This window comes from Megascapheus bottae, chromosome 35, assembly GCF_031878675.1.
Source record: "Megascapheus bottae isolate mThoBot1 chromosome 35, mThoBot2.hap1, whole genome shotgun sequence".
NCBI lineage: Eukaryota > Metazoa > Chordata > Mammalia > Rodentia > Geomyidae > Megascapheus > Megascapheus bottae.
The window spans coordinates 1,220,247-1,235,036 of record NC_143543.1 but is presented as its reverse complement, the minus strand read 5'-3'; the positions used below and the strand labels follow the sequence as shown (position 1 = coordinate 1,235,036).

The window sequence follows — 14,790 nt, the reverse complement described above, 5'->3', positions numbered from 1 at the left end:
AACTGGGGACCTGGGTGCTGTCCCTGAGCTTCTTTCATTCTAGGCTGGCGCTCTACCACTTGAACCACAGCAGAATGTCTGTGTGCTCCATGTAGAGACTGAGGTAGATCTGGGATGGTGGTATTGAGAATTAAGAATCTTAATCCCTGAGCAATGCAGACCAACGAGGCACTGGACAAAAAACCGGGCCGGGAGTTTGGCCTAGTGGTTAAAGTGCTTGCCTAGCATGCATGAAGACCTGGGTTCGATTCCTCGGTACCACATACATAGAAAAAAGCCAGAAGTGGTGCTGAGGCTCAAGTGGTAGAGCTCTAGCCTTGAGAAAGTCCAAGGACAGTGCTCAGGCCCTGAGTTCAAGCCCCCGGACTTACAACAACAACAACAACAACAACAACAACAACAATAATAATGATAATGGAGAAAGCACAATGGAGAGAGAAAGCAATGTTAAAGAAACAGGCTCAATAGTCGATGGAGAGACAGAAATCAATGTGACATTTTTCTTGTCCCCATATGACCTAACTTTTCTTGGACTTACTCATTGCTAGCATGATGGGAGATCAAAGCCTGGAGGAGGAGGAGGAGGGGAAGGAGGAGGAGGAGGGGGAGGAGGGTGTGTCTCCTGGATGTGCTGACTCACTCTGGCACTGTGTTGGCCTTCTGGAAGAAATTTAGCTCCCCGGGGGTGAAGGCTGTCATAATTAATAACAGGACACCTGTTGGGTGGAGTCCAGGGCTGGCAATAGAACAGAGCCTGGGGAAGAAGAAGGAAGGGGGAAGAAATGAAGGAAAAAGCCAGAGACACCCGGGAGGGATTAGGTGAGCTTGAAGATAGGGAGGGTCACAGGAATGTAGGCCTGAGAGTTAAACGTCACTGGGACGATAAAGGTGATGGGCAGAGTGGTGACAGTTCTGTAAGTCAGAGCATGAGGACATTTGTGGACAGCGTCCCCTGGGTTCGATTCCTCAGTACCACACACACAGAAAAAGCCAGGAGTGGTGCTGTGGTTCAAGTGGTAGAGCGCCAGCCTTGAGAAAACCCAAGGACAGTGCTCAGGCCCTGAGCTCAAGGCCCAGGACTGGAAAAAAAAAGGAAAAAAGAACCCTGACTATGTGAAACAAATGCTTATTGGATTTTTTTTTTTAATAGGGAAAGATTCATCGTGTCAAAAAAAATGTTTTTATGATGAAAAACACAATGAAATGACATACCACCTTTTATGTAGAGATACAATTATGTAAAAAGATATCAAGTTATATATGTATATATACATTTATGCATGAATATATGATATGGTATATAAACTACATATATCTTGCTTCATACAAACAGGTTTAATTGGGGACTAAGTGACTTGAATTCAGCGTAGGTTTTAAACTTCAAAATAATCATAAAATCCACCTTTGACTTGAAGAGATGAGGCTAGCCAACATAGATATATATATTTATATATTTACTTTTCACCAGTCCTGGGGCTTGAACTCAGGGCCTGAGCACTGTCCTTGGGTTTTCTCAAGGCTAGAGCTCTACCACTTGAGCCTCAGCTCCACTGCTGGCTTTTTCTGTGTATGTGGTACTGAGGAATCGAACCTGGGTCTTGGTGCATGCTAGGCCAGCACTCTACCACTGGGCCACGCTCCAGGCCTGTTATTTATTTATTTAATCATTTATTGCTGATACTGGGGCTTGAACTCAATGCATCATATTCTCACTCTGTCTTTTTCACGCAAGCCTGGTTGTCCTACCACTTGAACCAGAGATTCGTTTTCAGCCTATTTTTTTTTTAATGGTTAACTGAAGATAAAAGTAGCATGGCATTTACTTCCTGGGCTAGCCTTGAACCATGACTCTTAAGTCCCAGCCTCCTGAGTAGCTAGGATTACAGATGTGAGCCACCAGACCCTGGCTTAATATTAGTTTTTTTTTTTTAAAAAAAACTAGTGGGGGGAGGGTTATTTTGTTTTTGTTTTTAAGGATGGAATAAGCGCTGAGAACATTTCTAGCATTAATGCTTTCCACTTAAGGGGAGTAATTACTGTTTTTCTCTCTTTCTCCTAAAGTTTTAGTGGGAATTCACTGGTTTCAAAATTTCCTTCCAAAAGATGTAATTACACAGCCTTTTATGGGCAGAGAGAATGTCAGGAAGTGAATCAACGAAATCAAAAGAGATTTCCTCTTGTTTTTAATCTCTTTTGCTTTCTCCAAACCATTTTGCCCCAGGGCTCTTATGTCAGGGCTTCCAAGTGGATTAGGAACTAAATACAAAGATTGAAAATAAGAATCAGGACCATGTGAAAAAAAAATGCTTATTGGATTTTTTTAACACAATAAACATATGCAAACAGATGTATATAATTATATAGTAACATATCACGTTTTTAAAAATATATAACATCTCTCTGTATGAAGATGTATTATGTTTCTTGGCTTGGCGCTGGTCCGTTGACACCTGTAATTCTAGCTGTTTAGGGAAGCTGAACTCTGAGGATCAAAATTCAAAGTCCAGCCAGGCAGACAAATCCTCGAGGCTCTTTATTTCCAATAAACCAGTAAAAAGGCTGGCGTGGAGTTGTGGCTCAAGTGTTACAGCGCCCGCCTGGGGTGAAAAAGCCAAGTAAGATCTAGAAGCCCTAAAGTCATCCCCAGACCTCAGTTGAAGGCCAGTACAGCGCACACACACACACACACACACACACACGCACACACACTTATATATTTTTGTTCCATAAACTCTAAGAAGGTATATTACAATGCACTAAACAAAGGAGTCCTATATGAATATATAATATATATATACTCACAAATCATTCTTCAAATCAGCATGAAAAACATCAAGAATGCAATAGAAAAATAAACAAATGATGTGACTGACAATTCACAGAAGGCAAATTGTATGGCTAAGCATATCTCTAAAAAAAAAAAAAATATATATATATATATATATATACACACATATACTGGGCTTGGAGCTATGGTTCCAGTGGTAGAGCTCTAGTCTTGAGCAAAAGAGCTCAGGGACAGCGCGCCCGGGCCCTGAGTTCAAGACCCAGGACTGGTACAAAATAAATTAATAAATAAAGCTTAACTTCTCTAATAATTGAGGGAAGGAAAATGAATACAGTTAATTGCTGGACAGTGATCAAGCACAAAAATTGGCAGTTCCTAATTTCTCATCACACCTAGACACAAACGATAACCCAGAAGTGGTACAAAGACTGAGAAGGAAACCACCAACATCTGTTAACAGAGAACAACTTTTTTTTTTTTTTTTGCCAGTCCTGGGTCTTGAACTCAGGGCCTGAGCACTGTCCCGGGGCTCTTTCAAGGCAGGCACTCTACCACTAGGCCGCTCTCCCAGCCCATGCAATTTTATTTTTAAATCCACACTTGCTTTATTATTTATTTCGTTTTCCTCTTGCCCACCACGGCCTTCTGGTATTTGTGTTGTGTTTATGCACAGAGTCTAAACGATTGTAGAAGAAACCAACCCCAATTAACACCACCCTTTCACGTATGCAAATTTGCTCAAGATGGATGAGAATGCTAATGAATGTGAGCCTGAATAAAAAAGTAAATAAAAGGCAGTCTCTACAAATTTTAAAGGAAATACTTTTAACAAGAAGAATTGCCTTTGTATTAATTCAAAGATGCAGCAGCATGCATTCAAGACAGAACTTTTTTTTTTTTTTTTTGCCTGTCATTGGGCTTGAACTCAGGGCCTGGGCATTGTCCTTGGAAAGAAAAACAAAAAAGATCTTATTGGATCACACATTAATGAGCCCACATGCTTTTTTGACATGTTAATCTGCATTTCTTCTTTTTTCCAGTCCTGGGTCTTGAACTCAGGGCCTAGGCGCTGTCCCTGAGCTTCTTTCCCTCCAGGCTGGCGCTCTACCCCTTGAACCACAGCTCCACGTCTGGTTTTCTGGTGGTTTCACTGGAGATCAGAGTCTCCTGGACTTTCCTGCCCCGGCTGGCTTTGAACCTGCGATCCTCAGATCTCAGCCTCCTGTGTAGCCAGGGACAGGCCTGGGCCATCGGGCCCAGCTGGATTCGAACACTGACCCTTCTACACTTGGCTAGGATTAGACCCTCGCCTTTGACACTCGACTAACGTGTTGTAATGGTTTTCTGGGATCTACAAAAGTGAGAGACAAAGAGAGCCGCGAAGAATCATCTTTGCGTGTGATGTCTCAATCTAGCTTTTGAGATGGCCAAGTTTTAATTAGAGAGTAAAAGAAAAAAAAAGATTTATTACATTAGGCAAAACACATGAAGTTACCATCTTTATGCAAGTCCGGTAATTGAATAGTGGAATTTTTAGGTGGTTTAACCTAATCACGACGTGCAATTTGAGAAGGAAATTAGGCCCACGAGATCTCACTGTAATTGCTTAATGGGAGGAAGGGAGTAATTTGCTGATGATTTCTGATAAGGTGGAGTCATTGCTCTCTTAGTATTTATGCTTCTAATGGGCCTTACCTACATGTTCCGTATGGTGGAAGAATTCTCAAAAATCACGCCGGAGACCATAAATACTTGGAAAATCCAAGCGCCAACTTTCTGGTGCTTCAACAAACAGTCCTTGGATTGCTTGCTAAGGAGACTACTCAGTGCTATTTAAATCAAAAGAAAAGAAAAGGAAAAAGACAAAGAAAAAAAGCAGCCTAGACTTACCAATGTCTAGTTTTTTGCTTTTTTTTGTCAGTCCTGGGTCTTGAACTCAGGGCCTGGGCGCTGTCTCCCTGAGCTTCTTTCCCTCCAGGCTGGTGCTCTACCACTTGAACCACAGCTCCACGTCTGGTTTTCTGGTGGTTCCCTGGAGATCAGAGTCTCCTGGACTTTCCTGCCCGGGCTGGCTTTGAATCTGTGATTCTCAGATCTCAGCCTCCTGAGGGGCTGGGATAGGCCTGAGCCAGCAGTATTTTAACTACTAAAAACTGAGAGTTTTGTATCCTTTGGCCAGGATGTCTCACGGGCAGGGAAGTCAGAGGGTAATGAAGTTTGCTAAGGAGCGGATTAAAGTGTAAGCACGTAATAAAGATGACTCTGAGGAGAGGCCGGATCCTGCCTCGCTTAGCTTTTTGTAGAGGCCGAGTGTGTTCACGGAAGGTTGTTTTCTAGAACAATCCATGAAGGCAGTGGTCCCTAAAATGTAGCTACAGGAGGAATTAACCTCTGACCCTTGGGGAGAGGATTCTCCATGTCCCCCAATTCTAGTGTACATGACATTGTCATGCTTTTCATTAGCGCTGGATGGCGTTTCCCTATTCTGCTCATAGCACAAGTCCACAGGAGGGTGGGCCCTGGAGAAACCCAGCAGAAGGCAGTTGAAGCTTCTTTTCTCCAGTTCCCAGCAGTATCTCACACTATTAGCTTTTTCCACACACAATTTTTTTTTTTTAAAGGCTCTGATTCTTGTCAGTAATTAAATGACACTTTCACAGCCGGAGGTGGGGGCCTTGAACCAGGGATATGAAACCCGCTCACTAGAACTTTGCTTTACCTCAATCCTGAGCGGAACTCGGATGGTAGAATATGAATGGCATCCTCACACTCATCATTTTGCATTTTTTCTTCCCCCCTGGGTCTTTTCCTTTTTTTGAATTTTTTTTTTTGTTCCTTCTCTAAGGTTTGACCTTTATTTCTTAATGGCTACTTAAGCCAATTCTCTTAAAAGAGGTCTAGGGGTTGAGTAAATAAATGGTGAAACCCACCCAAGGGAGATTTAAAAGGAGTTCTTTGTGAGTGATAAGAACACACTGTCTGCTAAGATGACAGACTGTGGACCCCACAATTATTATTATTATCACCGACAATAGAGAAAAGAACAGGGAAAAAACAAAAACAAAAACAACCCCCCCCCCAAGAGCCAATTTGCAGCTGAGCAAGAATTGAACTTTGACCATTCCCAGCCATCTAACTTTACCTATCATTTTCCTGTCCTTTACCCAGAACTTTCTTGGGGTGCAGGATGTATTTTGGGGGTCAGAGTGCTGATAACAGCAGAGAGTAAATAACACGCACGGAAGAAACACACTCAGCAGGGTCGGGCGGTGGGGTGTGTGTGTGTTGGGGGGGTCTGGGTGATCAGACACAGAAATTCCATCTTGACGCTGGCGTAAATGAAGTCTTCTCATGGCCTGGCCCTGACTCACGGTGGTGTGTGTTAGCTGAGTGAGCCGGAGCAGTTCAGTTTTGCTGCCAAGAATCTTTGGGGGGTATTACTATTACTATTATTATTGTTATTATTATTATTATTTTAGGGTTAGAGCTGTAAGCAGGGTGTCAGACCATCTGATGAATCTACAGCAGGCCACAAGTATTGGTTAATCCTGGGACTTGAACTCAGGGCCTGGGCGCTGTCCCTGAGCTTCTTTCCCTCCAGGCTGGCGCTCTACCCCTTGAACCACAGCTCCACGTCTGGTTTTCTGGTGGTTTCATTGGAGATCAGAGTCTCCTGGACTTTCCTGCCCAGGCTGGCTTTGAACCCTGATCCTCAGATCTCAGTCTCCTGGGATCTGGGAGGGCAGGCGAGGAGACATTGGCGACCGGCCAAGGATTCTTTGGAAGATGATTTATTTTGACCTTTAAGTCATTGTACAAAGGGAGCATCAATTCAACATGGCAGCATGGATGGAAGGACCCTGAGTCTTGAGTCATCCTTCCCCGCCTTTCTCCGCCAGTCTGACTGGGAATTTCACCTCCTAAATTGACTGATGTGATATGAATGCAACGACAGCCCAAAAAGGTTCCAAAAAAAAAAATCTTAAATAATTGCTTTCATCTGCTATTTCCTCTCCTCGTTGTCGAGTGAGCACTGGAAGAAGCACTCCCCAGGCAGTGAAATGACAAATACCTGCCAATCCGGACACGTGAAAACAGAATTCCTCTGGCTTCCACCATGTTCCTGCCACCAACTGAAGAGCTCAGAAATGAAGCTAAAAAGAAAAAAAATAAAACTTTCCCCATCCATTATTCATAGCCACCCAGCACGCCTGCTGTTAGTGCCCCGAAGAGAGCGATTTAATACCTGAGGGAACGCCAAGGTCAAGTTTATTTTGGGTAGGACAAAACCTTCACTGTGTCACACACGGGCTGTCAAGGGTTCCTGGGTGACCCCCACGTCAAATGGATATGCCATTCACTGTTCAGTGTTTAGAGTGCCACCAACGAACAGAACCAGGGACCGGGAGTGTGGCCTAGTGGTTAAAGTGCTTGCCTAGCATGCACAAAGACCTGGGTTCAATTCCTCAGTACCACATACATAGAAAAAAGCCAGAAGTGGTGCTGAGGCTCAAGTGGTAGAGCTCTAGCCTTGAGAAAGTCCAAGAACAGTGCTCAGGCCCTGAGTTCAAGACCCAGGACTGGCTAATATATATATATATATATATATATATATATATATATATATATATATATATATATCTCCAATAAGAATCATATAATAGTCACACAAAAAAAGACCCGCATCCTGGTCTTTTCTAAGGACTAGGCAGAAATGATTCTACATTCATTTTAAACATGTTTTCAATGCACTGTTGCCTTTATTATTATTATTATTATTATTGGTCTCAGGACCCTAGTTTGGGAGGAGGGGGTGTTTAAAAAAAAACACCTTTTCTGTCCCTTCTACTTCGAATGTCCTTTTATTTTCCAATAACCTTAGCGTAACACAGTTTTAGCTCATTAACTGTGGCTATCCATCAAATTAGATGTGCTTCGTTGAATTTGCCTTCAATGTGAATTTGTACCAAATAAGGCCGGAGGGAGGCTGGATTTTAAAAAAAATGTAAAAAAAAATGTTTTTCCAATGACCTCTCAAATCTAATAGAAAATGTGCTGCTGGCTTCTAGAAGCTCCCTGTGTGACTTTTGGCATGGAGGAGGTAAAGGAGCACAGAGGCCTCAGGGGGTCCCCTTGAGACAACACCCAGGTCTCGAGTTCAAGTCCCAGGACTGGCATATTCCATTTATTTTGTGTGTGTCTGTGTGTGTGTGTGTGTGTGTGTGTGTATGTGAGTCCTGGGTCTTGAACTCAGGGCCTGGGCGCTGTCCCTGAGCTTCTTTCCCTCCAGGCTGGTGCTCTACCCCTTGAACCACAGCTCCACGTCTGGTTTTCTGGTGGTTTCTTGGAGATCAGGGTCTCACGGATTTTCCTGCCCGGGCTGGCTTTGAACCCCGATCCTCGGATCTCAGCCTTCTGAGGAGCTGGGGTGACGGGTGTGAGCCCCAGCGCCTGGCTGAGTATCCCATCAGGATCATGGATTCGTTTGGCTAACTTAGACCCATCCATTCATGGTACAGTGCAGCCACACCTGCTGTTGGGTTGAGAGTGGGGTTGTCAGCCTGCCGTTTTCTTCAAGGCCCAGGACATCAGGGGAGTGGAAGGCAACGTGTGGGTTTATGTGGATTTTCAGAATCACGGCTCGTATGCGATTTAGAAATGGAGAATGCAATCACCCATAAGAAAAGTGCAATTTGAGGAGGCCGGTGGCTCACGGTTCTGATCATGGTTCTAATTCATTCATTAATTCTCTATATTATGCATCTGGATTTTATATATTTGTGTACATATACATATATACGATCTTTTCAACTCTGGTATTCATCAGGGTTATGATGGTAAAGTTTTCATTATGTTTACTTTGGGGGAAAAATATGCCACGGCTTTCTCTCTGTTCTTTATTTTATTGTATCGAGGGGGAAAAAAAAACCCCACATTTTAAGTCGGTGTGTGTGCAAAAGGGGTTTCGAATCAACCGTTCTGGTTATCAGCTAAAACAGTCTCCATGCTACACACCGCAAACTAAGAAAGAAGATTTATGATTGCCACCGATTTGTGATGTAAAACAACTGTGGACGTTGAAGTCTCTAACTTTAACATTTCCAAGCAGAAACAGGATATGATGGTTCAACTCTGCCGGTCCTTTTCTGTCACACTAGCACTAAACAAACCCCCCAACTCTAGTGACTTCTAAATCAAACGAATATTCTACCGCTTAAATACATTGACCTCTATTATTGGCGAAATGAATTCTGCTTCTCCGTTATTCTAGTCAGGAATCACTTTATACGGAGATGCAATTGAGTGTGGTGGGGATTTTTATTTTTATTTATTTTTGGGGGGTCTCATACTATAGGACTTTGACAAAGCATTCATCATCATTTTGCTTTTGTCTTTCTAAATACATATTGATGCCAGCCATAAATAGGACTCATTTATGGTTTTTTTTCTTATGTGTTGTTTTCCCGCTTCTCTCTTGGCTTGACTTGTACAACCTATCCTAACACATCAACTGCCGGTAATATTAATATTTTAGGGGAGGTGGTTAAAAAAGGGGGATTTTATACTGTTTGTTTGTTTGTTTATTTATTTATTTATTTATTTGGTGTGGGTCCTGGGACTTAAATCAGGGCCTGGTCCTGTCCCTGAGCTTCTTTTTGCTCAAGGCTGGCGCTTTACCACTTGAGTCACAGCTCCACTTCGGGCTTTTTCTGTGGCTGTGGCACTGAAGAGGAATCGAACCCAGGGCTTCAGGCCTACCAGGCAAACTCTCTACCACTAGGCCACGCTCCCAGACCCCAAGTCGGTTTTCCGAAGGGCAAAAAAGTTTGACCATCGACTCCAGAAGCCCACAACCTTTTCTTCATGTCATCATTAGGACAGGAAAACCAAATAATGCCAATTCTCTAAAAACACTCATCCCAAAGCCACGGGGTCTTTAGGAAATGCTCCGTTCCAGTGCTCCAGGAACAGCGAAGACTGGGGAAAATGTCATGTGTGCCCCTCCAAATAGCCTCCCCCTTCTCTTGCTGAAGCTACATTCATCTGGAGACCCCCAGCCCCGTTCACCCAGGAACCCAGCACAGGCTCTGTCCATCCCCTCCTTCCTTCCTTCCTTCCTTCCTTCCTTCCTTCCTTCCTTCCTTCCTTCCTTCCTTCTTTCCTTCCTCCCTCCCTCTCTCCCCACTTCCTCCCTCTCTCATTACCTTTCTTTCTTTCTTTCTTTCTTTCTTTCTTTCTTTCTTTCTTTCTTTCTTTCTTTCTTTCTTTCTTTCTTTCACCTCTCCATTATTTTTTTTTTGCCAGTCCTGGGACTTGAATTCAGGGCCTGGACCTTTCCCAAGCTTCTCTTGCTGACGGCTGGCACTCTACCACTTGAGCCACAGCTCCACTTTGGGCTTTTTGGTAGTTAATTGGAGATAAGAGTCTCTGAGACCAAAGCAATGGGTAAATCCACCCATCCATCTACCCACCATCCATCCACCCACCATCCATCCATCCATCCATCCACCCACCCATCCACCCATCCACCCACCATCCATCCATCCATGCACCATCTATCCATCCATCCACCCATCCACCCATCCACCCACCATCCATCCACCCACCCATCCACCCATCCACCCACCATCCATCCATCCATGCACCATCTATCCATCCATCCACCCATCCACCCATCCACCCATCCATCCATCCACCCACCCATCCACCCATCCACCCACCATCCATCCATCCATGCACCATCTATCCATCCATCCACCCATCCACCCATCCATCCACCATCCATCCATCCACCCATCCATCCACCATCCATCCATCCATCCATCCACCCACCCATCGACTCACCCCCCCACCCACCCATGCATCCACCCATCCACTCATCCATCCATCCACCATCTATCCATCCATCCACTCACCCATCCACCCATCTACCCATCCATCCATGGAATTTCCTCTTCTACACTGAATCGTGCAGAACCCACAGATGTGACTATTTAATGCTGTTAGTGTAAATTCACATGGCCTGCGGGGTGACCAGGAATCTGTTGACGAGAAATAATAATGTGAACCAGAAGCCTTGGAGTAGAAGCTTCAGGACAGAGGTGCGTGGAACGAAGACGGCCCTGGCTGAAGGAGTAGTTCAGTTTTCTGTAAGCATATGACCAAAAAGACATTTACGTTCCCAATGTAGTGAGGATTCAATAATTAAAGATTAAATAATCATCACAACTATAGGAAGATGGCTCGGTTTAACATCTTACTTGGTGCAGGTAGGAAAACGAGCAGAAGAAAGACAACTCCAGGGAAGATTTTGCTTCAGGTTTTTCTTCATCAATAACCAAAGGAGGAAGAATCACTTCAGACGCGCTTTGCCTTTTATATCTGCTCACTAATGAAATCTTAATTAACCACAGCACCGATTAGATTTTTTGTGTGTGTATAAAACATTGCAAGATTAATTTTCAAAATGGAAATGAAAACATTTGGTGATTTTTCTCCCCCAACTTGGTTTTCTGGAGGAAGAGTTTGCCCTCTTCAGTATTTTCTCACAAGAAATGTGAAAAATATGTAACATTTGGCTTTTGAAAGTGTAATGCTTCTTTTCATTATTTATGTTTCATATGTATGTATGTGTGTTTAATTCTGAGAAAATACAAAATTATATGTCATCTCATTTACATAAACTCTTCACCATCAAATAAATTCCTTTATATGACCTAATTCTTTTAAGCAAGCTTGTTCATATCTATAAATGTATAGATATATACAAATAGATGAGATATTATACAGTCATAGCAATAAATAATAGTTACACATAGACACAGACACGTAAGTAAATGAACCTGACCAATACTGTAAGTAGGGGTATATTTAACCAGTGGTGTTATTTGTCTTTAATAATCTTACCAAATTTAAAATGTGTTTATTTACTTTTACTTTTTTTTTTTTTTTTGCCAGTCCTGGGTCTTGAACAAAGGACCTGAGCACTGTCCTTGGACTTTCTCAAGGCTAGAGCTCTACCATTTGAACCACAGCACCAGTTCTGGCTTTTTCTGTATATGGGGTAATGAGGAATCGAACCCGGGACTTTGTGCATGCTAGGCGAGCACTCTACCGCTAGGCCAAACTCCCGGCCCTCTACCAAAATCTTGATTTGGAGTTTTCAATCTCCAGAATGGTAACTATTAATTTTCCACTTAGTGACTCATTCTCTTGTAGCAGCCTCAACAGACACTGTCTAAATAATGCAACAGGAAGTCGTTCTACTACATAAAATCTGCATAAAGTTTGAACCAGATGGATGATTTTTTAAAAAAAAATCATGTGCAAAGACTTTATTATATAAGATACGTTATGGCTCACGCCTGAAATTCTACAGACTCAGGAGGCTGAGGTCTGAGGATTTGCAGTTCAAGGCCAGCCTGAGCAGGAAAGTCTATGAGACTCTTACCTCCAAGAAACTATGAAAAAGAAAAGCCAGAAGTGGAGCTGTGGCTCGAGTGGTAGAGCGCTGGCCTTGAGAAAGCTCGGGGACAATGCTCAGGCCCTGAGTTCAAGCCCCAGGATTGGCCAAAAAAGATGATTTTACATGATAAAATATAGTAAAAACAATAAAAGACATTTTAGTATAGTAGGCTCCATATAGTAAAATAGAATTGAAAAGATACTTCATGAAAATGCATAAAATAGATTCTATCTTGAAATAGTGTAGAATCAGCGTAACTGTTTTCTAGCTCAATGTATTTTTAGCATTTAAATAATATATATATATATATATATATTTCTTGTTGTTGTCAGTTCTGGGTCTTGAACTCAAGGCCTGGACGCTGTCCCTGAGCTTCTTTCCCTCCAGGCTGGCTGGCGCTCTACCCCTTGAACCGCAGCTCCACGTCTGGTTTTCTGGTGGTTCACTAGAGATCAGAGTCTCCTGGACTTTCCTGCCCAGGCTGGCTTTGAACCTGGGATCCTTAGACCTCAGCCTCCTGAGGAGCTGGGGTGCCAGACCTGAGCCGTTCACTCCAGGCAAGGATCTGACATTGTGAAACATCCTAAAATCATGGAGAATGGATATGGATTCTCCCCCCCAGGCCCTCACCCCCTTGAACCCCACAGCCCTTGTCGGGAGAAGGCCTGTTCCCCACCAATACAAGCGAGCGCACTCCAGACCTTAACCAGGAAAGATTTCATTATATGATCCAGTTGCACAAGACGCTTCGGGAATAAATGACATACCCTAACTTGGGGTACATCACCAGAGTGAGGTCGGCTAGGATTCTCTGCCAGTCGATGAGCGTGCGGGTCACGGGCAGATCTCGACGGAGGATCCCCCGGAGGGCCTGGCTGGAGAGATCCTGCAGCTCTTCCAGGACGGCCATTTGAAATCGATTCTCCTGTTCCTCCACGAGCCTGGCAAAGCTGAGGGCCAGCTGGGCCTGGTTGACCACTTCCAGGCTCTCCTTGAGATCCTTGGCGATCTGCAGGTGCAGGTTGACGCTCTTGAAGAAGTGAGCCTGCACGAACATGCGGCCTGTGATCTGGGTGAGAAAGGGGTACACTTGGAAGATCCACTTGGACTTCCACAGGCCGTTCCAGAAGGCGCCCGCGTTGTAGCTGTGGTCCTCGATGCAGGCGATGAGGAATTCCTTGCGGTGGATGGTCTTTCTCAGCACGTTGCAGTTGCCAGCCGGGTAATGGTCGTTGACGTAGAGTTTCAGGGCACACAGGACCACGTTTCTCAGGTACTCAGCCTCGTTGCGAAGGATGCCGTGGCTCTGGATGTCTTTCAGCTGGTTCTGCAGCAGGTCGTACTTGAAGGACAGCTTGCTCTGATAGTCAAAGAAGCGATCGCCCATGACGTTGTGGTGCGACAAGAGCACCGCGTTGCCGTCGATGCACAGAGGCAGCGAATATTTCTGGCAGTGCAAATGCCCTGCACACTCGCCTTGGTGATGCATGAGTTTCTCATCTCGGATCAGCAAGCAGAGGTCGTCGAAAGCGTTCACGAACTCCCCCGGGGGAGCCTGGATGAGAAGTCTGTGGATGGCTTTCTCCTTCTCTTTCCGACTCAGGGTGCTCAGAGCCATGGTTCCCCTGCAGGGCCAGCAGTGAAGTTTCCGGAAGGCAGAGGAGTCACAGGAGGAGAAAACATTCCATGAGACTCCACTCCCACCCCCCGCGTGCGTGTGTGAGTGTGAGTGTGTGGTTTGGTTTTGCCCCACACGCAGGTGTTAATCGTGCCAGCTGAAACGATTACAGTTATAACCATGTGATGTTGTTGTGGGGTTCGGGGTGGTGGGTGGGCTGGGCTGGGTTCTGGGGGTGGGTGGGGGGGGAGGGGGCCCCCCCTTGGTGAACTCACAAAGGCCCCTTCCTCCAGAGAGAATGTGGAACCCCCCCCTCAAGCGAGCTCACAGAGCAAGGCCGAAACAATGACAAGGACAAAGAACGGAGAAAATGGCGCCCGTCTAAGACAACACAGGGGCTCTGCCAGCAGCACCATGCGTCCCATCTGAAGGAGCCAACAACCCAGCCACCGGGCCCGCCTTCTTTGAAAAAGGGGTGTGTTCCTCTCCCCCCTCCCTCCCTCCCTCCTTCCCTCCCTCTCTTCCTGCCTTTCTCCCTTTCCCGCCCTCCCTCCTTCCCTCCTTCCCCCCTTCTCTCTCTCTCTCTGTTGTGTGTTCTTGGAACATGACTAGTTCTCAAAGCCAGTTTTTAGCATGGCTTGCCTGCTCCACCTCTGTAATTCATATTCTGATCGATGGCTGGAAGATCATTTATGTGTGAGTGTGTGTGTGTGTGGGGGGGGTGTGTGTGTGAGGGTGTGGGTGTGGGTGTGTGATTGTGTGTGGGTGTGTGTGTGTGATGCAGAGCGTGTATAATATTAGGTGTGCAGGGTCTTCTTAGTCAGGTGCAAAGACAAAATGAACCCCAGGAAACGGGAACAAGAGGGCTCTCCTTCCTTGTTCTTCTTGTTGTTTTCTTTCCCTTGTTGCCTCGTGTGT

The 14,790-nt window shown here is 44.8% G+C and overlaps 1 protein-coding gene across 1 annotated transcript; it reads right to left on the bottom strand.

Annotated features, from left to right (window-relative positions):
- Positions 1 to 12,956: 12,956 nt before the first annotated feature.
- On the bottom strand, positions 12,957 to 14,099 carry Capza3 (capping actin protein of muscle Z-line subunit alpha 3). Its single transcript, XM_090324433.1, has one exon. It carries the CDS (start codon positions 13,870 to 13,872, stop codon positions 12,976 to 12,978), a length of 897 nt encoding a protein of 298 aa, XP_090180559.1. The 5' UTR covers positions 13,873 to 14,099; the 3' UTR covers positions 12,957 to 12,975.
- Between the last annotated feature and the right edge of the window lie 691 nt (positions 14,100 to 14,790).